The following is a 21667-nucleotide window of genomic DNA, read 5'->3' as shown; positions in this document are numbered from 1 at the left end:
TTTGTACTCTTGAACGCAGCTCACCACAGTGGGCGCAGCTCGCTCCTTCCTCCTCCAACGGTCCAATCAGATTTTAGAGTTTGCACGCTCTGGGACGTCCGTCCGCATTGTTTCCGGATCGGCTCAAGACACAGAAGACATTCCGGAGCAATCACAGGCCGTTATATTTACCCGGTAGTTCACCAATTACTTGCATTTTGTCGTTTTATTGTACGCTAGAGCATTTCTCCTCCGTGCTGCAAAAATGTCTGGGGTCTTACTCTTTCTGTTTAGGCGCCCTGCAAACCTTGTACGTCATTCAGTGAGGACTAAAGCTAGCCCGTGTTTTTGGTTTCACTTTTGTGTCCGTTACAAATAAATCATATGTTTTACATTTATACGCTCACTCTTCTTCCAAACTTTCTGGAACCACGTGACATAGTATACTTTTCTCCACCGGTATGAATTGGCCGCTTTTCAGAAGTCAGAGAGCGGGAGAGATTGTGTGACACGCGAGTCTCATTAACAATGAGGAAGCCGACGTAACATTGAAGCTATCGTCATGTTGTCGCTGCTGCTGCTGTTGCTGCAGGCTGATCCCAGCCCCGCGATGAGCCATGGACGACCCAGAAGTATCCAGCGTGATCCTGCTGTCCTGCGGCTCCTTCAACCCCATCACCAACATGCACCTGAGGATGTTCGAACTGGCTCGGGATTATCTGGAGGATACAGGTTAGGTGAAATGACCCTTACGTGAGTACTGTCCTTTAATGAGGCTTCAGTACAACACACACCAGTGAAAACACAAGTTGTTAAGAAATCAATTTACAAAACACTCTAATAAAGCCTTTGTGATTTGCGCTGCATCTTATAGATTGACATTAGTATGGTGTACATCATGTATTACTACTATTATTGTTGTTGTTTTGATGCATTACAGTCCTTCGTATTTTTTCCACCCTAATCATAATGTGTATCCTTCTATTCTATATATGCATACTCCCTTTCTGAGATAGTTGCAGCAAAGTAGCATTAGTGCAATAGCATATACAGCTTTTTACTTTCCCAGACATTTTACAGAAGTGAATATGTACTGTGGTGTAACTGGATAATGAGTGGTGTTAACTATGAAGCATAAACCTCAATGATCCATTGTATCGCTTGGGTAAAAGCGATAGTTACATCTGATTATTAGAAGTATTGTTTGAATAATAAAGACATTGTGCATATACGAGAGCCCTTGTATTATTGGGTAATTGCCTTACCTGTTGTAGCCACATTTGCAAGAAAAATAAATCTTTAACCTGTGTATAACCTAATCCAGGGAATTTCGTCCAGTTTATGACAGTCATATCTGTTCTTTGATGTCCAAGGTAAGTACAAAGTGGTGAAGGGCATCATCTCCCCAGTGGGTGACGGCTATCAGAAGAAGGGCCTGATTGAAGGCTGCCACCGTGTGGAGATGGCCAAACTTGCCACAGAGACGTCAGACTGGATCACAGTGGACTCCTGGGAGAGCCTGCAGCCTGAGTGGGTGGAGACGGCCAAAGTCATCAGGTGGGTTGACACTCCCGACGCCCTGTGAAGTTGCTCTGCCTCTGCCCTTTCCTGTCAAGGGCAGCAATGTGTAATATCACTAGATGACACTGTTGAGTATCGAAAACAGTATTAAGACCATTTTTGAAAATTTAATCCAAGTCTCCTTTTTTTTTTGTAACGTCATCTTTAAAGTTTTCTCTTCTGCTTTGCTTTAATATTCAGTACTGACAGCAAGAGACTGAAATACCTGTTGTAAAGATTAATAAAGTAGTACAATGATTGATAATAACAGCAACAGTGATCTGTATTAAAGCCATTATTATAAAATAGAATCTGTTTTAAGACTGTGATTGTATTTAGTGAAGCGCATGTTAACAAAATGTTTGTTTTTAACCAGATAAAGACTGTTGCTAATAACAATAATATTAATAGAACCAATCCCACAAATTTCTCCTGTCTGCTTTTATTTCGTACAGCCTGACACTTTAACACCACAGTTATATTGATTCAGTGTTTTTGTTTTTACGCAGGCATCACTATGAAGAACTCAGTGCTGGCGCGTACGACGGCGATGAAGTGGACACAGTCAAGTACGGCAAAAAGAGACGCATGGAGGAAAATCACGTCGAGGCCTCGTCCCATCACACAGGAAGACGTAGGTCCTCAGCGGTTGCATAACAAGTGAAAAAGTTCTCTGAGTCAGCAACTCACTATTCCTGTTCCTGCGAGGCGACAAGTCGGCTCCTGTTCCCGCTCCGTTCACAAATGACTGCGCTTCATTCAAGTTCATGATAGGGACAATGGTTTAGAGGTGGTGCGTGGTGTTGCGTGATGGGCGGCAGCTTCCAGTTAACACAGGTGAGGTTGTGAGAAAACAAGAGATGACCTTTGAAAGCAAATGGCAATCAAAGTCGCCCAAGTTTTTCCAGCATTGTTCTCATGATGGGTAGAGGTTAAACACAGTGGTGATGGTGATATTTCCTCTTGAGCCACGAGATTGGAACAAGAAGGAAATCAACAGAGACTTGCTGTGTATTGTCAGTTTCATTATGCTGCATTTCGAAAAGCAGACGGCAGAATAATGCAGAACTTGTGAGGAAAATTCCCTTTGCCGATGTTCTTCTAAGAATAACGTGTCTCTAGCCTGTTAGTGATTTCCCCAGAGATGGCGTGAAGAGACTTCATCCTTTACTTCTTTTGCTTGCTTCACTTTTTGGAAAGCGCACGCCACACGATGCAGCTCTGCAAATCAGCTCTTTGTGATTATGACACAAATTGCACGTCCCATGTTAGTAACCGCACCCTCTGCAAGCTGGTTGTAACAACCTTACAGCTGCATAGTTTTTGTTGATGGTCGAACAAAGTGTCAGATTTTACTTCTTCTTCTTCTTCTTCTTCTTCCTCTTCTTCTTCCTCCTTTTTGATTAAATTTACCCCTCTCACTCTCATGCCCAGACGGCCCTCAGATGATGCTGCTGTGCGGAGCCGACGTCCTCGAGTCCTTCACCGTTCCCAACCTGTGGAAGCACGAGGACCTCGCCGAGATTATGGGCTGCTTCGGGCTGGTGTGCATCACCCGCTGCGGCAGCGACCCCTTTAAGTCCGTGGACCAGTCGGACGTGATCTGGAGCCACCGCAAGGGGATCCACGTGGTGCACGAGTGGGTGACCAACGACATCTCCGCCACACACGTGCGGCGGGCGTTGCGGCGCGGCCAGAGCGTCAGATACCTGGTGCCGGACAGCGTGATTCGGTACATACGGGCGCATGAGCTGTACAGCGCCGAGAGCGAGCAGAAAAACGCAGGAGTGACCCTGGCGCCTCTGCAGAGGTGCCCGGCTGCAGCCTCCTCCAGCTGAGGAAGAGTCTCTCGGTGCTGTGGTTCACAGTGCAGCTCCATCAGAACTGGACTCGTAGATTATTTTTAGAATGTACACCATAGTTTTTTTTAATGAAGTGATGTAGAGTTTTACTATCTGATTTTCCATGCTTACATACAGGTAAGATCATTTAAGAGTGAGAAAAACACCAGCAGCTAAAAGGCCTGACATAGAATTAGCTGCTTTTCATTACTGACTATGACAAGTTAGCAAATTGCTATTTCTTTTTGTACCTCTTTACCTCACATCTTTCTGAAGGAACCCCCTGTTGTACATTGACTCTCATGAGGACTGTAAACTGAACACTATTGAACTTTGATTCTTCCTGATTTGAAAACTGTTGCTGTGATTTGAGTGAGAATGCAATAAATGACACCTTTTTTTGGCAATCTGGGTTAGTCTTAATATTTACTGCAGTTGCAATGCTGCTGTGTGACGTGTTGAGATTCTCTCCTTGGATGGTGCCAAAATAAACAGATTGTAATCAGAAGTGCACCGAGTAATATGTCAGATGCAGCAATAGAATCTATTACTAATTGTTGCACCATGGTGAGTGAAATGTAAGAGCTAAATACTCCATCCAGGCTTTTGAATTACACCAGTTGGAGAAGCCTGTCTGTGATGCCAAAGGCCAAACCTTTGTTTGCAAGAACAAGCCCAACCAGCACCATGTGTGTTTGTTTAACTTGACTTGCGTGAGGTCGCCAGAACTGCCTGCCAGCGTCGCTGTCGGTCTCACCTTTGTTTTCCCCGTGCAGAAAGGCGTGCCATTGCAACCTTGATCATATTAATAGAACCAGCAGGTGTTCGAGCCCAGCGTGTTTTCCTCTGTGTGCTCACAATATTTCATGCGTTCTTATGCACAGTTTCCGATAATAAAGTCCCCCAAGTTCCCCAAATATAGCGTTGCGGAATTCTTTTTATTGAATTACCTCTAAAGTGAGATTCCAGTGTCTGTAAAATCCGCTGCCACTTTGCGTGCAAAAAGCGTTCTCCTAATGCAATAATGGGATGAGGCAAACGGTGGAAATGATCACAATTAGCCTTTAAGACAACAATGAATACTTCAAGTGCAGTTGTGTGTGATTTAATGTGGGATACCAGAGAGTAAAGTATCCCCAGTGTTTATTCCTCTGGTGAACTATGAGACCAGTCCGACCCGTCTGGCTCTCCCGTCTCACTGGTGACAACTGATTAAAGTACCTCCCTCATCCTCACACGCACCCTTCAGGTGACAGTGAATCAAAGCCTACATTTGTAGCTGCATGTTTCTCACAAAGCAGCAGCTTTGCTTCTGAGCTCTTCTCAGAGTGCACTGGACCAGGGAGTCTTTGTAAATACCTCGGGGGAGGAAAAGGGGCCACCAAAATGCTTGCTAGCATTTGTGGGAGCTGGGAAATGATCAGCAATGTAAACATGGAAGGCTACATGATTGCGCTGGGTAAGTGTCTTGCATGTTATAGCTTTTGTATGATGCATTTCCAAAAAGTATATGATTATATAGCAGTTCTACTGTGTGATGGTGTCATGGTGACCACCTTTTTTTTTTTTCTTCTTTCCCTTAACCTGCATTGCTCACGTCAAACAATAACTCTCAAGGTATCAGCACTTCCTTGAGAAAGATTGCCCAGATGCTGAAGATGAGGAAAGTGATTGAGCAGAAGGGAGACCAGTGCATCATCAAAACCTGCAGCACCTTTCGGAACTACTCCATCTCCTTCAGAGTGGGTCAGGAATTTGAGGAGTTCACCGAGGGGCAGGACAACAGACACGTCAAGGTGACCAAACAAGAACCTTTGCCTTGTGGGAACTCTAATGCGACATGTGTCATTGCCCCCAGAGGGCTCCCAGTGCTCTGTGTTAATCCAAGCTCTCCTCTGGCCTTGCTACAGTCACTGGTGACGTGGCAGGGAAACAAATTGGTGTGTGAGCAGATCGGAGAGAAGAAGAACCGCGGCTGGGCTCACTGGGTGGAAGACGACAAGCTGCATCTGGTACGGCAGTGAACAACATGACAGCTTTTCAAACACCGCAGTATGAGCTGTCACGCACGCAGTCTTCTGAAAGCCATTAACCTCTCTGTGGTTTACAGGACCTGTACTGCGAGGGCGAAGTCTGCAGGCAGGTATTCAAGAAGAAAGCGAACGAGTGAAGAAGAGGAGCGAGGAATCTGTCTGTGACGGCAGACATCACGCGTGTTGGATAGGCCACTGGAAAACCCCGACCTGAAATAACATCACTTTCAAAGTCTTGGGGATTTTGCTCCATGGTGCGACTTCTAGTGGCTTTTCTGTCAGGTTCTGGCATGTCACCACTAGATGGCGTCAGTGCCTTCTTCGTCACATTATGGAGATTGGACGTTTGGACTATAAAAACAGCACTTGGCCTTTTTGTTTTCTCTCAGGTGAGCTGAGAAGACCTGTAATATAAATTATTATTATTATTTTTTTTTTAACATCAAACCGGGATGTGTGACATGTTATGTTATGTAACTTTGTAAATAAATATTCATGAATAAATGAAAAAAGAAGAAGAAGCATTTCCCCCCCTGGGTTGTCATCACTTCTAGATCTGCTCCAAACACCATCTTTGTGATTCAGACAGAAATTGCAGCTCAGTGGGCGATACACTGCAAAAGCGTGACTCCCATGTTTTCCAAGTACTATGACCTTTTTGTCCCCCTAAACTATTGTATTATCGCAAATTAAACTGTGTGCCACGACTCTTGACACCGCACGTTTACGCTCAATAATTGCCGCAAACAATGGAATGTGTTAACTGGTCAAAGATAATCAAAGGAAAGAACGCATGGAACTGATCCGGTCGGAACAACCGGTTCACTAACTAAGCTCATTAGTAATGCCAACCAGTGTAACGGCTAAAACGGGGAGTAAAACAATATCCAAACATGAACAACAGGCTTATCGGAAAACATATGCATGCCACACAACGCCAAACGCCCCAGAAAGCTTTTACGTCACGTGACACCGTGTAGAACCAAAATGGCCGCTGTTGTATTTTGACGTATAATAGCTAGCGACTTTTCTTTTTTTGTTTCTTGGTAGAAAACTAGCAGACGAGAGGCTTTTTGAATAACTCTAACTCGCCCCTCTCCGCGAAACGGTGTCCTCGTTTTTATCTAGACGACAATCAAGGCTGACACCTTTGCTGGACGAGTTAGACTATGCATATTTAGTCAAAATACACGCTAGCTAGCTGGCTCTGGCTGGCACAAATTGAAACAGTTGAAAGTGAATATAGCTAGTTAACTTAGCTGCGATGGAGGAGTTAAGCGCAGATGAGGTAAGGTGACAATTGAAATAAATAACTTGTATGCGGGATTTCCATGAAATAACCTTATATGTCATCCAAACTGTATGCTCCCTTTAAACGCTTACAGATGTAATTGATTCAACACAGACGTAATTTTGAAATCCGATTGCTAGTAGGCAACTTGGTACTGTGCTCCAGGAACCCCTAGCGCAGCGGCTAGCATTGATGCAATCGTAAAGATGAATCCGAGATAAAAATAAATAAATAAATAAATAAATATAACATCTCGCGAACAGCATCATACTAAATGCATGACAGACACGTGTAAACATTTATTCAGCAGTGCGATGTATTATAACCGTGCAGGAAAACAGGGCTGAGCGTCGGTCGAATGCTTCTGACGATAGTACCTCGACGTTGTATTTAGCCGGTGCACAATGCTAAATGGCTAATGCAAAGCTGGATGTTTGGCATAAGTTTGGCTCATTCATATCGCGGTCTTTCTGCGATGGGTTCAAGTCAACACAGATATTGGTGTTTATTTGACATACAATTTCTCAGCGTTTCAGTGACGGGTTTTGCTGTATTTGTTTTGGCAGCGAATTTGGCTTGTATTCTTTGGGCTAGCTAGCTGAGAGTGGCTAACACAAAAATTAGCCTGTGAGACGACTCAGCATAAAAAACACACCGGGCCACCATTGTGCAATCAGCTGTGGGCCGTTGTGACCACTCTCTGGTCGTTTGCTTTCGAGCCACACTCACTTTGTTTTGCCTTTCACCCCCACGTCCCATTTATTCTCTTAAATCAACAAGCAATCGAGTCTGCCCGGTTTGTTATTGTTCTAGTCGTCAGCTGAGCGTCATTATTAATTGTCCTCATCCGTTGTTCGTCATCTGTCATTTTATTTTAATACAAGGTTTCTATTTAACGAGGACTGTATTCCATAACACGTGCCAATAATTATCAATTCGTTATTGTCTTCGGGGGGTACATTCTTAAACAAATTGAAACGCAAATGATCTTTTTCCTTTCTATTTCTATGCCTAAGTAAATGCCCCTTTTTTCGTTTGATGCTCCTAAAAGCTAACAGGTTTACCAGTCAGTGTATTTTCAGCCGCTGTAATTCAACACACATTTTGCAATAGCTTGAAGTATAAACATGTCATTGTGCAATTTCCATTCAAGATACGCAGAAGGAGACTGGCCCGACTGGCCGGTGGTCAGTCGTCACAGCCGAGCACCCCCCTCAGCACGCCCCTGACATCCCCACAGAGGGAGACGCCCCCCGGACCTCTACCCGGACCCTCAGGTGCTGCAAGTCAGCCCCTGCCACCAGCTGCCTCTCAGTCACTGGGGCTCAATGTCCACAGCGGTACCCCTGCCACATCTCCTATGGGCACCTCTGGTGAGAACTCAACCACTTTCCACAGTTAACAGCAGGTGGCCACTGAGTCGTCTGTTGCCATTAAGTCGTTTGTGTTGCCCTTTCTTTAATAGTCCTTAATAGATGATCTCATCCAATCATCATGGTCAAATGCTTTTGGAGGAGATCACTGTGGTGTCTTGAAAGACTTGCAGGCAACTAAAAAGCAACGTTAATGTTGGTGAACTTGATATTTGGCCAGTAAGACTCAGTTACACACTGAGATAGCATTAACAGAAACCACAGGAGCTTTTGATCTGCGTCCCAATTATAGACTTGCTGAGAAAAACAATACTTTTTTATTTACTTGGTTGTTTTTTTTTACTGTCAAATACCGCAGTTGCCTCCATTGAGACAAAATGATTCTGAGTTAAGAATTTTTTATGCCTTGTTTTGTATTTTGTTTTCTCGCTCTTGTTGCTAAACATCGCATCCCTCCTGGGCTTGGTAGGATGGGAAATGGAGCACCAAATTTATCCTTTCTTGTTAGACCGTGCTAAAGGCAGTCCCTCAAGACAGAATTCTCGAGGGCGCAAACAGAAATATCCAGATTATTTATCCAAATATCCCAAAGATTCCAATCTTTTTGTCTTTTGCAGGTGTGGCGTATGGTAGTCAGAGCAGCGAGGGGGTGAGCTCCCTCTCCAGCTCCCCCTCCAACAGCCTTGAGACCCAATCCCAGAGTTTGTCGCGATCACAGAGTATGGACATCGACACTGCCTCCTGTGAAAAGAGGTATAGTAGAACTAAAAGTTCCACTCATAGACTGTGGAACTGTTGATATTTATACTTTTTTTAAATTGTAGTAATTGAAATACTACACATTGAATATGTTGGGAGCATTAAGTACTTCTCTCACAGGCTCAAATATTGTTAAAAAAAATGACAGGCAATCAGTAAATGTGGATCTCATTTAACTGGGTTAAATAACTGTCTTTCCAGCATGTCCCAGGTGGATGTAGACTCAGGGATCGAGAATATGGAGGTGGAGGACAGTGATCGCAGGGAGAAGAGGAACCTGACTGAAAAGGTGAGCAGCACAGCAAAACATGTTATACTCAAGATTAAGGTTTGCAGAGTCTCTCAAAGAGGAACCAAAAAGCATTTATTGGACCTTTCAGCGGACTTTCCATTGACACTATTTTTAGTTTCAGTTTTAATCTTAGTCTGGCCTGTGTAGATGTTTGATAACACTTATCAAGGTTCTTTTGTCATTGTACTGGTACAATTAAATTATATGTCACTTTGGTTAATGAAAAACTCCTGTAAAGAAATACAAAAGTATAAAGGCGTTATAACAATGACATTGTGAATAACACACACACATCTAAAAAGTGACGCATCGGTCATATATACAGGGTGTCCCAACAAACTTGACATCATTTTAAAAGCAATTATCTTGAAAACTACAAAGTCTAGCTCAATGAAATTGAACGTTTTAGGTGTTGGACATCATAAGTTTATTATGGGACCGATTTCATAAGTGTTCAATATGTACACTGCCTGTCATCTGGGTGTGCCATGTAACAACTGGGTGATTGTGTGCGAGCATATTCCAAGACATAAAATGACTTCTCTTTGGCAGTGAAGGGCATGGCTCAACCTGGAAACAGAACAAAAATAAAACATTAAATCTAAAATCTTGATCGGTTTCTATACATTCTGTGAAAATTTGAGGTTATTTCAAAAAGAATTGCACAAAATTATTGGCCTGCAAAATGATGTCAGTTTTTTGGCTCACCCTGTATACAGCGCAAAACAAATATTTCTGATGTTTCACAGAATATTGCACGTATTGCATAGACTCGTCACTATAATGAAGGTCAATCAAGTCAATAAATCTGTCAGCTACCCAGTGAAAATGTCCACAGGATGTTTGACTCTTTCTTTTTGTCTGTGCGTTGTGCCTCCTAGGAGAGCTCCGCTAACTCCGGCGTCTCAGAAGAACAGGCTCTCCAGCTCATTTGTAAGATCCTGCGCGTATCGTGGCAGGAGCAAGATAGAGATGTCATCTTTCTCCCTTCACTGGCCCTCGAGTTCCACCAAAACCCTAAAGATGGTATGTCACACCCCGGTGCGTTCTTCCTGCTCGCCACCAAGAGCCTTTTGACTTGGTCTTCCTCCTCCGGACAATCCGCTCGGCTCCGCCTGACGTGCCGTCGTTCTTCTTTCTGCAGTGTACTCCGACTTCAAAGACCTGATTGGCCAGATCTTGATGGAAGTCTTAATGATGTCCACACAGCTACGTGTCCACAACCCCTTTGCCAGCTTAACCGCCACTTCTCAGCCAATTGCAGCAGCCAAATCCTCTGACCACCATCTGACGCTGGTGCAGCCCCCCAGCCAGTGTGGCAGCCCCATGGGCCCCAGCGCAGGGTCCTTTGGAGCCAGCTCTCTGTCCAGGCAAGTACCCTCAAAGTACCCTAAACTCTCCGACATGTGTCCCTAAATGTAACCATCACTCTGTCGTCAGCCAGGTGTGCACTTTCAGACTGTTGTTTGATCTTTCTTATCTTTTCCGCCTCACAATTTTTGCCGATGCCTCTTCTCTCATCGATGTTGTCCACAGTCTGTACGGGTGTGGTAGTCCTCACTATGTGGCTTTGGTTGCTGCCAAGGGCGCTTCTCCGTGCCTCTCTGCACCCCCGACACCCTCTGATCCGTCCGCTCCCCAGAGCCCACAGTTCATTGTCCCCCCCAGCCCACCTCCCCTTGCCCCTTCCAGACACACCCCAAACCCCCCCTCTGCCCCGATGCCCATCTCCCAGCGCTACCGCCCCTACTCTGTCGCCTCCCCGTGGGGCGGCCCATCCCCTTCCCCGTCCAGTCCGGGGCTCAGGGGCTTCAGTTACCCGGGAGCCTCTCCCAGCGCCGCTGGGCCTGCAGTTCCTCCCAACACCCCGGTTCCAGCGCCACCCCCACACAGTCCCCAGCACGTCCCTCTGAGGGCTCGCACCCAAACTCCCAGTACGCCCCCCCTCGCCGTGCCCTCGTCCCTCAGGTTGGGTTCTCGACAGGCTGCCTTTGCCTCCAGGATCCCACCGTCTAGGTATCTTCATCCTTCACGTGCATGTCAGTTTGTGGTGTAAGCTAAACACTAAAGCTTGACTTTGAGAAGCCAGAGTTAAGGTTAAATGTGTTAAAGGGCTTAGGACTAAACCACTTGCCTGATCTCTTTTGCTTATTGTAATCTCAGGTGTCACTCAGCCGCCTCTGATTGTATTTATGATGGTAAAATGGACTTGGATTAGGGTGTTTAATGTTAATTCTGAAAAATCCACAGCATTGTCTTTAGAAATAACAATGTAGGACAACAGAAAATAAAAAATGGATAAATGCAATTAAGCAAGTTGAAGTTTGATGAATTTAGTCCCATTTTGAAGATATAATTGAGTTAGTTGGAGGCAGATTACCCCCTAAATCGATTTGGAGGTGACTCATTTCTAAGGTTTACAAAAACACAACACTAACGCACACACACGCACCCCATTGCATGAATTTTATAATGTAAGAAAATAACATTATATTATTTCGCACAACCAAATAAGTGACACTGAGGCCAGCTATCGCTTTAAAAACTGTGACAGTGTGTGAACGCTGCAGATAAAATGGCCCTAATGAATATTTAAAAGCAAGAGCTCCAGGAGAGCGCTGGAAGCTAGCATGCCATCCCCCAGCCTCCTCTGCTCGTGCGCTCTCTGGTCTGTCCTCCAGTGACCCGAGGCCGTTTCATGTTGGTCTATTTTGCACCCCTTCTGTCCTCTCTTGCGTGCGTGCATGCGCGCACAACCTCCTCACCATCTCCGCTTCCAACCCGCCCCTCATTCCTCTTGTCCTCTCCTGGTCATGCCAGCCCTCTGTCCTTCCTGTTCCACGCCCTCTCAGACATGTCTCAGGGCAGCAGCGATGAAGACTCTGAGGAGGAGGAGGAAGATTTTTCACATGTTCAGTTTGGGTGCAGGTACACGGCTGCACGGTGTGGCCCGTATTTGTGTGTGCGAGTGTTGGCTCAGAGCCTCCTGCATGTCCAGTGGGCCTGAAAGGCTCCTCACTAACAGCACACACAAATGCCAGTGTGGTATTAGAAGCTCCTCATATATATCACAGACTGTTGTGGCATTTTAGCTTTGTGATTTAAGATTTTATTTTTTCATTTATTGACCAGATAATATACAATGAAATTGGTGGGATCACATCCCTGTAGTGCACTTCTAGGAGATGCTCAAAATACAAACTTTTAAGATGCTTTAAGGATGAAAATGCCTTGATTTATTTATGCTGAACCTGCAAAACAATTTTTCCAACACATTTATCGTCTTATCTTATTGTGACTTCCCTGTGAAATGTTGGCAAATGTACGTCTTTAAAAAATATAACCTTTGCACTAGTAAAATATCACCTTTAATAACACCTTTATTACAGCTTGATGCCATTAAAGTTTGAAAGTTTGATATTTTGTTATTAGATAAGTTTGCTCTTGTTTTTTTGTTGTGTGTATCCCTAAAGGTTGTGCTGTGCTTTGGGTCAGCTGACATGCAGTTTTCGTGGCTGGAGCTGATTACTAACAATGTAAACTCTGTATTTTTGTTTACTTAAATGGGCCAAACAGATTCCTCATTGACGTCCATCATATGACTTACAGCTTTCAGACATGTTCTATAGTTGTGACGGTGTGATGCCTTGACTAATGCTTCATAGTTTGTTTCTTTTAGGACCTTTGAGAGTGGCTAACCAGAAGTAGTGTGGTTGTATTTGATGCTAACATCACACTCATGCACATTGTGTATTCTTTGACCTAATTTGCCCTTTTCTTTTTTCTCTTTACCTTTTCTCTCTTTGCAGTCTTGGTGCGTGTGGAGGGGGGGCATCCAGTGAATCTGCCAGCGACCGCTTCACCATTGAAACATGCAAAGAGACAGAGATGCTGAACTACCTCATCGAGCGTTTTGACAGTGTTGGCATGGAGGAAAGAAAAGCTCCCAAGGTAACTGGCTCACCCGCCCCCCTGAGAGCTCGAAAAAAAAAAAGAAAAGAAGCCTGGGCCAGGTTTTAGCGCGGTGACATCCTCTAACATTTATACAGAGATTAAATTGGAGTCTAAAGATTATTTTGATCCTGCTTATGCCAGGAGCTAAAACGTTCTTTCTCAGCTCAAGTCAAAAGAACACCATGTACTTTAGAGAATAGCTGCGAGCCAGATGGCCAGGAAGTGAGCAGAGCTGAATCTTGTCAAAGAACGCAGTTATTTACCGCCGTTGAATGGGCTGCTGTTAAACTGCCTGTGAGACCGTTTTAAATGAATTGTTTGTGTTTTCCCCCCTCAGATGTGTAGCCAACCAAATGTCAGCCAGCTTCTCAGCAACATTCGCTCTCAGTGTATCTCCCACGTTGCCCTTGTCCTTCAAGGCACCCTAACCCAGCCCCGGTAAGATGCTTCCACTGTCGTGGCCGTCTCTCTCACTCTCTCTTTGCATTATGTTCTGTTCCTTCCGATTTTTAAGTCTCCATAGCAACCACTGTCGCTCACCTCGCCCCCACACAAACAGGACGCCTTTTTATCCAATTCACACTCGGCACTGTTTGTTCTCTCACTGCAGGAGCCCTCTCCAGCCGTCTTTGCTGGTTCCTTACATGTTGTGCCGGAACCTCCCTTATGGTTTTATTCAGGAACTGGTTCGCATTACTCACCAGGAGGATGGAGTGTTCAGACAGGTGGGAAGTGTGTCTCTCACTTTTTAAACAAGACTTCAGAAAAGTACACGGCCTGTTGAAATAATTAAAAAGTAAGAAACCTTTTTCACTCTGATGAAGCCGCTGGTCTACACTCTATCAACATGCTAAGATGCAAATTAACCATCTTCATTGGAAAGGTTCATGGTTACTGGTCGTCACCCACAAAAACCAAAACTTGACCCTTGATGATGTTGATACTTCACGCGCAACATCGACATTTCAAAGTTGATAACTTTGTCTATTTTTTCCCCAGATATTCATTCCAATCCTTCATGGTTTGGCCCTGGCAGTGAAAGAATGTTCCTTTGACAGCGACAACTTTAAATTCCCCCTCATGGTAAGATACAGGTGTCGTACAACAAAAGTCCTATAATATGAGGCAGAATCCATTTAAAATGAGTAATTGAGTAATTGATTCTCTTACTTGCAAGTTTACAAGATATCTTTAAGTGCTGATGGTTAAGGGCACTTTGTAGGTGCACAGCCAGAGATTTTTTGCACATATGTACAATTGTACACCTCTGCATGGACCGATTTGAGATTTCAGTGGTCAGAGGTTAAGCTTCTTTGCAGCCACATCTGTTTAAGGCACTACAGTCCAACACAAGCTCATTTCTGCTGATATTGAGCTTCAGGGGGTTGCTGTTCCACCATGTCTGCACAGCTTTAATCACTGCATATGATATGTGAGCCTCGGTAAGAATATAATCCTGATGGATCAGTCTGTTTTGTTTTTCCAGGCATTTGCGGAACTCTGCGAAATCAAGTTTGGAAAGACTCACCCTGTCTGCAATTTGGTGAGTTTGTTTTTCGATACGCAGCCATTTGGTGTCAAGCATTATTTCCTCTTGACCCGATTGTGGAACGCTGCTAAGTTTGATGTGTCTCTGGCGTACAGGTGACTTCCCTCCCTCTGTGGTGTCCTAAACCTCTGAGCCCTGGCTGTGGCAGAGAGATCCAGAGACTCTCCTATTTAGGAGCCTTCTTCAACCTCTCTGTGTTTGCAGAGGATGATGTGCGTGGTCCAGTCACGGTACATAGGTCATAGTATGCCAAAAATAAAACAACACTTGAATAAATCTCGAACTTTCCAATTTTCCCCAGACCAAAGTGGGAGACAAGTATTTCTCTGGCCCAGCCATCACCATGGAGAACACGCGGGTCGTCAGCCAGTCATTGCAGCACTATCTGGAGTCTGCGAGGGTGGGCGACTTCTCCACTAGACTTTTGTTAATGCATGCCCTCTGAATTTTGAGCAGTGTGTAAGCATTGATATTTCTTTTTGTCTCTCTCAGGGCGACCTGTTTAAAGTTCTCCATAACATCCTGCTGAATGGAGAGACGCGCGAGTCGGCGCTCAATTACATGGCAGCTCTAGTCAACTATAATGTGAAGAAAGCACAGATGCAGGTCAGTGCAGCAAAGTCTTTCATTTCATCAGAATTACCCAATTGTCCTGATGTTCAGGCTTGAGGTGCAGATTTTTTTATAGTCTGTTCAACCTTTTTATGCATTCACTGTTTTCCCCTCTAGACCGACGATAAGCTGGTGTCCACAGACGGCTTCATGCTCAACTTCCTATGGGTGCTGCAACAGCTGAGCATGAAGATTAAACTGGAAACGGTGGACCCCTACTATATTTTCCATCCACGGTGTCGCCTCACCGTCAGCCACGAGGAGACTCGTCTGAAAGCCACAATGGAGGAGCTGAAGAGCTGGCTGACTGAGCTGCGTAGGTTTTTCTCACACACGAACACAAACAGGCCCTGCTGCAGCCTGGCTACAGCCTCTTTTGATTTAATAAAAATGATCAGTGATAGAAGTCTTGTTATTTATTGTCCATTCTTCTACACAATTTCATGCACTGCTGCCATTTTGAGCAATTGGTTGGTTGCCTCGAGAGCAGTTTGTCATCTGTCATGCTAGTTAAATTAAAAATTATTTCTCAGAGGGCCTGTCCCATATTTGTCATGTTTCACATCTTCATCCTTGTGTGATCATTTCATGGGCCAGGTGTTTGCAGAATTGCTTTAGACTGATTAGTTTTCCTCTAAGTAATGAATGAAATTTGGTTCACACGGACAGACGAAGACCCGACCAAGTTCTCGGAGCCCAAGTTCCCCACCGAGTGCTTCTTCTTCACGCTGCACACCCACCACTTGTCCATCCTGCCCAGCTGCAGGCGCTACATCCGCAGGTTGAGAGCCATCCGTGAATTGAACAGGTACACGCACACACACGCACAGAATGGAAGAGGTGGTAATGGCATGACATGGCAGTGTACCTTAATAGTACTTTCTCCCACACTAGGACTGTGGAGGAGCTGAAGAACAGTGAAAACCAATGGAAAGATTCTCCCCTGGCTAGTCGACACAGGGAAATGCTCAAACGGTGCAAAACACAGCTGAAGGTAAGTGGCAGTATTTTGCAATCATATGTTTTTACTTAATAGCTGTAATTAATCCAGATGACTCAATCACTGTAATTGATCAGATAATCAAGACCTCTGTATAACTTTGTGAAATATTTCCAGTTTAATCGGAAAACAAAGTTGGACTCAGTTTCATGAAGCAGTCGTTGATTCTGGAGTGTGAGGGGTTCTGTGCCAGGTAGACATGTACACAGTTGATTTTGATGGTGTGTGGCTGCCTTGTCAGAGACTAGTGCGAGCCAAAGCCTGTGCTGACGTGGGCCTGCTGGATGAGAATCTACTCCGCAGATGTCTGCAGTTCTACAGCACCGTCATTCAGCTCATTCTGCGCATGGTGGACCCCGCCTACCCGAAGTAAGTCACCCCGTCGCCGACGAGCTTTCACAATGTCACAGAAATACTGATGTATTTCGGGCAACTCGGGGCTGAAGTACGAGTCTGTGTTTTGGGCTTTGTTTCATTTTTGCCAATGCACTTGGTTCTTCTTAGCATCACTCTGCCGCTGAACCCCGACATCCCCAAAAGCTTTGCTGCTCTTCCTGAATTCTACATCGAAGACGTGGCTGAGTTTCTGCTTTTCATAGTGCAGTGAGTCACTCTATTGTCTGATTGATCAACAATAAGAATCCTCTGCGTGGGCCGTTCACGCATTCACACTCTGCTTCTCTTGCCCTCCCCCCTCCTCCCAGGTATTCTCCCCAGGTTTTATATGAGCCGTGCGTCCAGGACATTGTCACCTTTCTGGTGGTGTTCATCTGCAGCCAGAACTACATCAGGAACCCCTACCTTATCGCCAAGCTGGTGGAGGTGCTGTTCGTCACCAACCCTGCTGTCCAGCCTCGTACTCAGCGATTCTCCGAAATGATGGAGAACCACCCGTTGTCCGTCAAACAGCTGGTCCCCGCCCTCATGAAGTTCTACACGGGTGGGTTCTGTTTGGATTAGCCCGACAATAAAAAAGAGAGACTTGTGATGCAGCTTTGGCTCGAACTCTCAGAGGGCTTCTTGAATGCAATCTTTCCTATGTCTGTCTCCTCTGGTCAGATGTCGAGCACACCGGTGCCACCAGCGAGTTCTACGACAAGTTTACTATACGGTACCATATTAGCACCATCTTCAAGAGCCTCTGGCAGAACCTCGCCCACCACGGCACCTTCATGGAGGAGTTCAAGTGAGTTTTAATCTTTTGGCGAAGGATTTTGTCAAATGTTGTCCTAATGCTAATCAATGTAATCTCCTTGCCCGCCTTCTCTCAGCTCGGGCAAGCAGTTTGTGCGCTACATCAACATGCTGATTAATGACACAACCTTCTTGCTGGATGAGAGCCTTGAATCCCTGAAGCGTATCCACGAAGTCCAAGAGGAGATGAAGAACAAGGAGCAATGGGAGCAGCTGCCTCGGGTCTGTTCTCCCACTTCACTCAATGTCTTTTCACTTTTTTCAAAGCGCTTGTTTACATCCTTTCCGCTACTCCAACACAAACATGTTACGACTGTGAGTGCTGACTTGCGCTGCATGACTGCGTGTTTTCCCTGTAAATATTCAGGAGCAGCAGCAGAGCCGCCAGTCCCAGCTGACTCAGGACGAGCGGGTTTCTCGCTCCTATCTGGCGCTGGCAACAGAGACTGTTGACATGTTCCACATCCTCACCAAACAGGTCCAGAAGCCGTTCCTCAGGCCTGTAAGTGTTTTTCAAAAAAGATAAAATAAAAGCAATGGCAGTTTTTATGTTTTCTGGAATCTTTGGCAAAGCAATACACATCATAAGAACTGATGTTAAGACTCCAGCTGCCTTCTCGACTCACCAAGGTTCTCCTTCTCCTTTTTCTGACAGGAACTTGGTCCACGTTTAGCTGCTATGCTGAACTACAACCTCCAGCAGCTCTGTGGGCCCAAGTGTCGGGACTTAAAGGTGGAGAACCCCGAGAAGTACGGCTTCGAGCCCAAGAAGCTCCTGGACCAGCTGACAGACATTTATCTGCAGCTAGACTGCGCCCGCTTCGCTAAAGCGATCGCTGATGACCAGGTCAGGGGTGAAACAAGTTTTTATCTTTGGCAAACATTCGTGTGATCAAACTACGGAAGGTCATGATGATCACAGTCCAGTTCACTGAACTGTGATCAGCCTTCAGAAGACCGTCTGTTTGTCCCCAGTTATGCAGTTGAGAAGCAGTTGCAGATCATTCACTCTTGTTTTAAATTCTAGGATTCATCCCATGAAAATGTAATTTGGTCCTGTGTCAACTCAATCTTTAATACTTATACATTCTTGTTCTAAATGTTCTGGCTCTGTCTCTGTCTCTTTACACACATGCCCTTTTGTTTTTCTTTGTGCAGAGGTCCTACAGCCGTGAGCTCTTCGAAGAGGTGATCTCAAAAATGAGGAAAGCTGGCATTAAATCCTCCATCGCCATTGAAAAATTCAAGCTGCTACTGGAGAAAGTTGAGGAAATAGTTGCCAAGAACTCTCAATCTGAAATGGACTACAGTGATGCACCTGACGAGTTTAAAGGTGTTTGTTTTTTTCTCTCATCCAAAACGTGTTTTCACTTTCAACTGTTACATATTTTTATCCAGTAAACATTGTAATTGTAGGTATTTAATATATTTCAATATACAGAATTACTGATATTAAATAGTGATTGACTGAATCTTCGGCTCCTGGCAGACAAAGTCCCTTGTCAATCTCTGGTGTGACCTCGGGTCAGCCGGTGCAGACGGACGAGCTCTTCAACAGCCTCTGTTGCTGTTGAGTTCCAGACATTTGCGAGGGATTTTGCAGATCATAAAGGTCATACAGACAGCTTGGAGCAAGGCCTATCCCATAACCACAGACTTAATATAATCTAGAAAGAGAACATGACCCACATACCACCTTTGATTCCCAGCTATGCCAGCCGGCCCACCACAGTTGCGTGGAGTGTGCCGTGCAGGAGACTGGAGTATCGGCTTTCCACCCGGTTAAAATCTCCCACCGCTGCTTTTATTTTTGTTGCGTCCTGGCCGTACTGTAACAACCTAGTGACATTTCAGTTCAGGATGTGCTCCATTAAGTGGTGCCACCGAGTTCATCGTGGATATTTCCTTTAGTTGGGATCATCTACTTGTTCAGCTGCTGGCCCCAGACAGCAGTGTGTCACCGTCAGTGTCAAGTGGTTGTTGTTCTTGTGGGCAGTTAGCTACTACAACAATTGCCTTGCCTCATAAATTGAAATGCGCAGAACACAGCTGCTGCAGAGTGTCATTACTTTGAGAACTCGAGAAGACTTCCATCGTCATCTCCTTTTCGGTTGTTTCGAGAGCACACTTCATGTAAAAAAACCAACTGTGCCCGTGTTTGAATTCCAACAGACCCGCTGATGGACACGCTCATGACGGACCCCGTGATGCTGCCCTCTGGAAACATCATGGACAGATCCATCATTCTGCGCCACCTGCTCAACTCGCCCACCGACCCGTTCAACAGGCAGCCGCTCACGGAGAGCATGCTGGAGTCAGGTAACCCTCCCCTCCCCTCCCGTGACCATAAACACGTTTCAAACCTTGAGGAAGCAGAAGTGGCGATGATGCACTTCTCAGTGAGAGCGCTTAAGCTGTCATGTTGTTTAAAGTCCAGGTCAAGTGTTTCTGCATCACCTAAATGTCAAATTGAATTGCTAGCTGTGTCCCAGATGGCAAACGTCCATCAGCACTGCTGCGGACATCCGCAGCACACTTATCATGTGCTACGGAAGAAATGTTGTCACAATATGTATGCTAATGTTTTGGCATTATTGGAAGTAACTGCGTGTTCGTCTTTGTCTTTGACTACTTTTTTGAATTGTGATTTGCAAACTCCACATAGGAGATTTCAGAACACCTAAACCAATCGCAAAGCGCTTCACATTTTCAAACGTGGTTGCATTTTGCATTCTTGAATTTTAGGTATTAAGTACAGCAGTGTGTGATTGGAGACGCGGCTACAGTCTGTCTGTTTGCATATATTTCCCTGCTCTCACTTACAATCTGTTATTAATTCTGCAGTCCCTGAACTGAAGGAGAGGATTCAAACTTGGATGAGAGAGAAACAAGCTGGACGCTTCATCTAAGGACCACGCGTCACCACTGTCTGGCCTGCTCGGCGCCATTAAGGGATTCAAATTGCCTAAATACAGTGTCACTGCTCCCGACTACATTAACGGCAAAAATTTGAGGAAAAAAAAAAGTAGACCCAATTTGATAATTTTTTCATTTATTATTATGATTATTATTATGTGCATTTACCCCTTTTTTGTCTTAAACCATTTTCATGGTTCTAAAAGCGAAATATAATAAAGTTAAGACTTTTAAGTTTTTTTTCTCATGAGTTTGTGTATATAAAAATCTAAATATATACATATATTTAACAAGAGTTAGTAAGTCGACTATAATGCAGGAAAAGGTTTTCACCAATGACACGATTACCAGCGAAGTGCATACACTTCTTCATTAACAATATTTCTTTTGGTCCTCATTTTCTTATTGGGTTCATTTAATACTTGATTCAAGGAAAAATGGGCAATGATTTTTTTGGAGTTTGGAGGGGAGTTCTGATTTAATTGCAAACCTGCAGTTGTCATTATGACGTGGACAAAGGGGAAGTCGAGTCCATGCCATGTACGCAGGTTTCTCTAATCTAGAATATGCACGGCTTGTGCTTGTAAATGCCGAACAAAAGTGGGAATATCAGTTAAAAGGTGTATCTTTAAGGAAACTAATTCTAAATGTCAACCTTCTCCGAGTACTGTAGGAAAAAAACAGTGGTTATCTAAATTGATTACTTTGAAGATTTCCTTCTTGTCACATTTTTCCCCCCTGCTGACTTCAGTTAGCTCAATCTACTTCTTGTGTGTGCATGGCCTCCAGTCTAGAAGCTCCAAAGCGCCTTGTGAACAAAATGACCTTCTTTTTTGGGAGAGCTGGAGGGAACATGAGAGAATGTAGCATGAACACAAGAGCCCCACCATGTTAGGAGCACACCGCCCAGGCTGTACTCCTGAACCACTGACATCTCACCGCAGGATGTTCTCCCTCAACGGCACTGTATCTAACTCGACCTTGATGACTGTACAGGAAACAGTCTCCTTTAACCACGTACCTGTTTTGGAAGCTAGGATTTTGAACTGAAATAAATGATGATGCACATTATTTGCAGCTTGTCACTAGTTTTATTTGCCGATGTCAATGACTTTACAGTTTCTTCTGTCTATTTTTTATTAGGCTAGCTTGAGTGAATGCAAGTTGGATTGCATTGTTCAAAAATGTATTTTTTTTTTCTTCAGTTTAATCACTATTTGTAATTTTATAGACGTTAAGTGAGCACCAACATGTGGATTCGGAAGTATTAAAAACATCTGTTTTTTTCCTCCTTCCAGACTTAACCTGGCAGTT

The 21667-nt window shown here is 44.6% G+C and overlaps 3 protein-coding genes across 4 annotated transcripts; all 3 read left to right on the top strand.

Moving 5' to 3' along the window:
- The first annotated feature begins 30 nt into the window (after positions 1-30).
- On the top strand, positions 31-3886 carry nmnat1 (nicotinamide nucleotide adenylyltransferase 1). Its single transcript, XM_076042436.1, has 5 exons — positions 31-174; positions 572-711; positions 1353-1536; positions 2049-2173; positions 2974-3886. The coding sequence occupies exons 2-5, from the start codon at positions 597-599 to the stop codon at positions 3375-3377; spliced, it is 828 nt and encodes a 275-aa protein (XP_075898551.1). The 5' UTR covers positions 31-174; positions 572-596; the 3' UTR covers positions 3378-3886.
- A 740-nt stretch (positions 3887-4626) lies between these two features.
- On the top strand, positions 4627-6081 carry rbp7a (retinol binding protein 7a, cellular). The gene is made up of 4 exons (XM_076042440.1): positions 4627-4839; positions 4998-5176; positions 5291-5392; positions 5491-6081. Exons 1-4 carry the CDS (start codon positions 4767-4769, stop codon positions 5548-5550), a joined length of 414 nt encoding a protein of 137 aa, XP_075898555.1. The 5' UTR covers positions 4627-4766; the 3' UTR covers positions 5551-6081.
- Positions 6082-6316: 235 nt separating this feature from the next.
- ube4b (ubiquitination factor E4B, UFD2 homolog (S. cerevisiae)) lies at positions 6317-21424 on the top strand. 2 transcript variants are annotated; one of them, XM_076041672.1, is made up of 29 exons: positions 6317-6701; positions 7858-8077; positions 8695-8830; positions 9038-9125; positions 10010-10154; positions 10273-10498; positions 10665-11144; positions 11949-12056; positions 12938-13079; positions 13420-13520; positions 13693-13807; positions 14082-14165; positions 14569-14625; positions 14727-14843; positions 14933-15031; positions 15124-15237; positions 15361-15559; positions 15913-16051; positions 16138-16237; positions 16485-16612; positions 16748-16846; positions 16948-17183; positions 17303-17429; positions 17515-17659; positions 17805-17939; positions 18093-18284; positions 18596-18770; positions 19610-19756; positions 20282-21424. In XM_076041672.1, the coding sequence occupies exons 1-29, from the start codon at positions 6678-6680 to the stop codon at positions 20344-20346; spliced, it is 4143 nt and encodes a 1380-aa protein (XP_075897787.1). In that variant the 5' UTR covers positions 6317-6677; the 3' UTR covers positions 20347-21424. The 2 variants fall into 2 exon arrangements, with proteins under 2 accessions (XP_075897787.1, XP_075897788.1); XM_076041673.1 differs by lacking the exons at positions 10665-11144; positions 11949-12056 and having other exon boundaries at positions 6322-6701.
- Positions 21425-21667: the final 243 nt, after the last annotated feature.

Source organism: Nelusetta ayraudi, unplaced genomic scaffold (assembly GCF_046127955.1).
Source record: "Nelusetta ayraudi isolate G7.1 ecotype Tasmania unplaced genomic scaffold, CSIRO-AGI_Nayr_v1 ptg000070l, whole genome shotgun sequence".
NCBI classification, from domain to species: Eukaryota; Metazoa; Chordata; class Actinopteri; order Tetraodontiformes; family Monacanthidae; genus Nelusetta; species Nelusetta ayraudi.
Note: the sequence above shows the minus strand (reverse complement) of the source record. Positions and strands in the feature narration are given on the sequence as shown.

Excerpts from the sequence above, each read along its gene's own strand:
- rbp7a (XM_076042440.1), top strand. The coding sequence starts at position 4,767 with ATGCTTGCTAGCATTTGTGGGAGCTGGGAAATGATCAGCAATGTAAAC. Across the intron at positions 4,840-4,997 it reads AGGCTACATGATTGCGCTGG|GTATCAGCACTTCCTTGAGA; the intron begins GTAAGTGTCTTG and ends ATAACTCTCAAG. Across the intron at positions 5,393-5,490 it reads AAGACGACAAGCTGCATCTG|GACCTGTACTGCGAGGGCGA; the intron begins GTACGGCAGTGA and ends TGTGGTTTACAG.
- nmnat1 (XM_076042436.1), top strand. The coding sequence starts at position 597 with ATGGACGACCCAGAAGTATCCAGCGTGATCCTGCTGTCCTGCGGCTCC. Across the intron at positions 712-1,352 it reads GGATTATCTGGAGGATACAG|GTAAGTACAAAGTGGTGAAG; the intron begins GTTAGGTGAAAT and ends TTGATGTCCAAG. Across the intron at positions 1,537-2,048 it reads GAGACGGCCAAAGTCATCAG|GCATCACTATGAAGAACTCA; the intron begins GTGGGTTGACAC and ends GTTTTTACGCAG.
- ube4b (XM_076041672.1), top strand. The coding sequence starts at position 6,678 with ATGGAGGAGTTAAGCGCAGATGAG. Across the intron at positions 9,126-10,009 it reads AGAGGAACCTGACTGAAAAG|GAGAGCTCCGCTAACTCCGG; the intron begins GTGAGCAGCACA and ends TGTGCCTCCTAG. Across the intron at positions 15,238-15,360 it reads TGAAGAAAGCACAGATGCAG|ACCGACGATAAGCTGGTGTC; the intron begins GTCAGTGCAGCA and ends TTTCCCCTCTAG.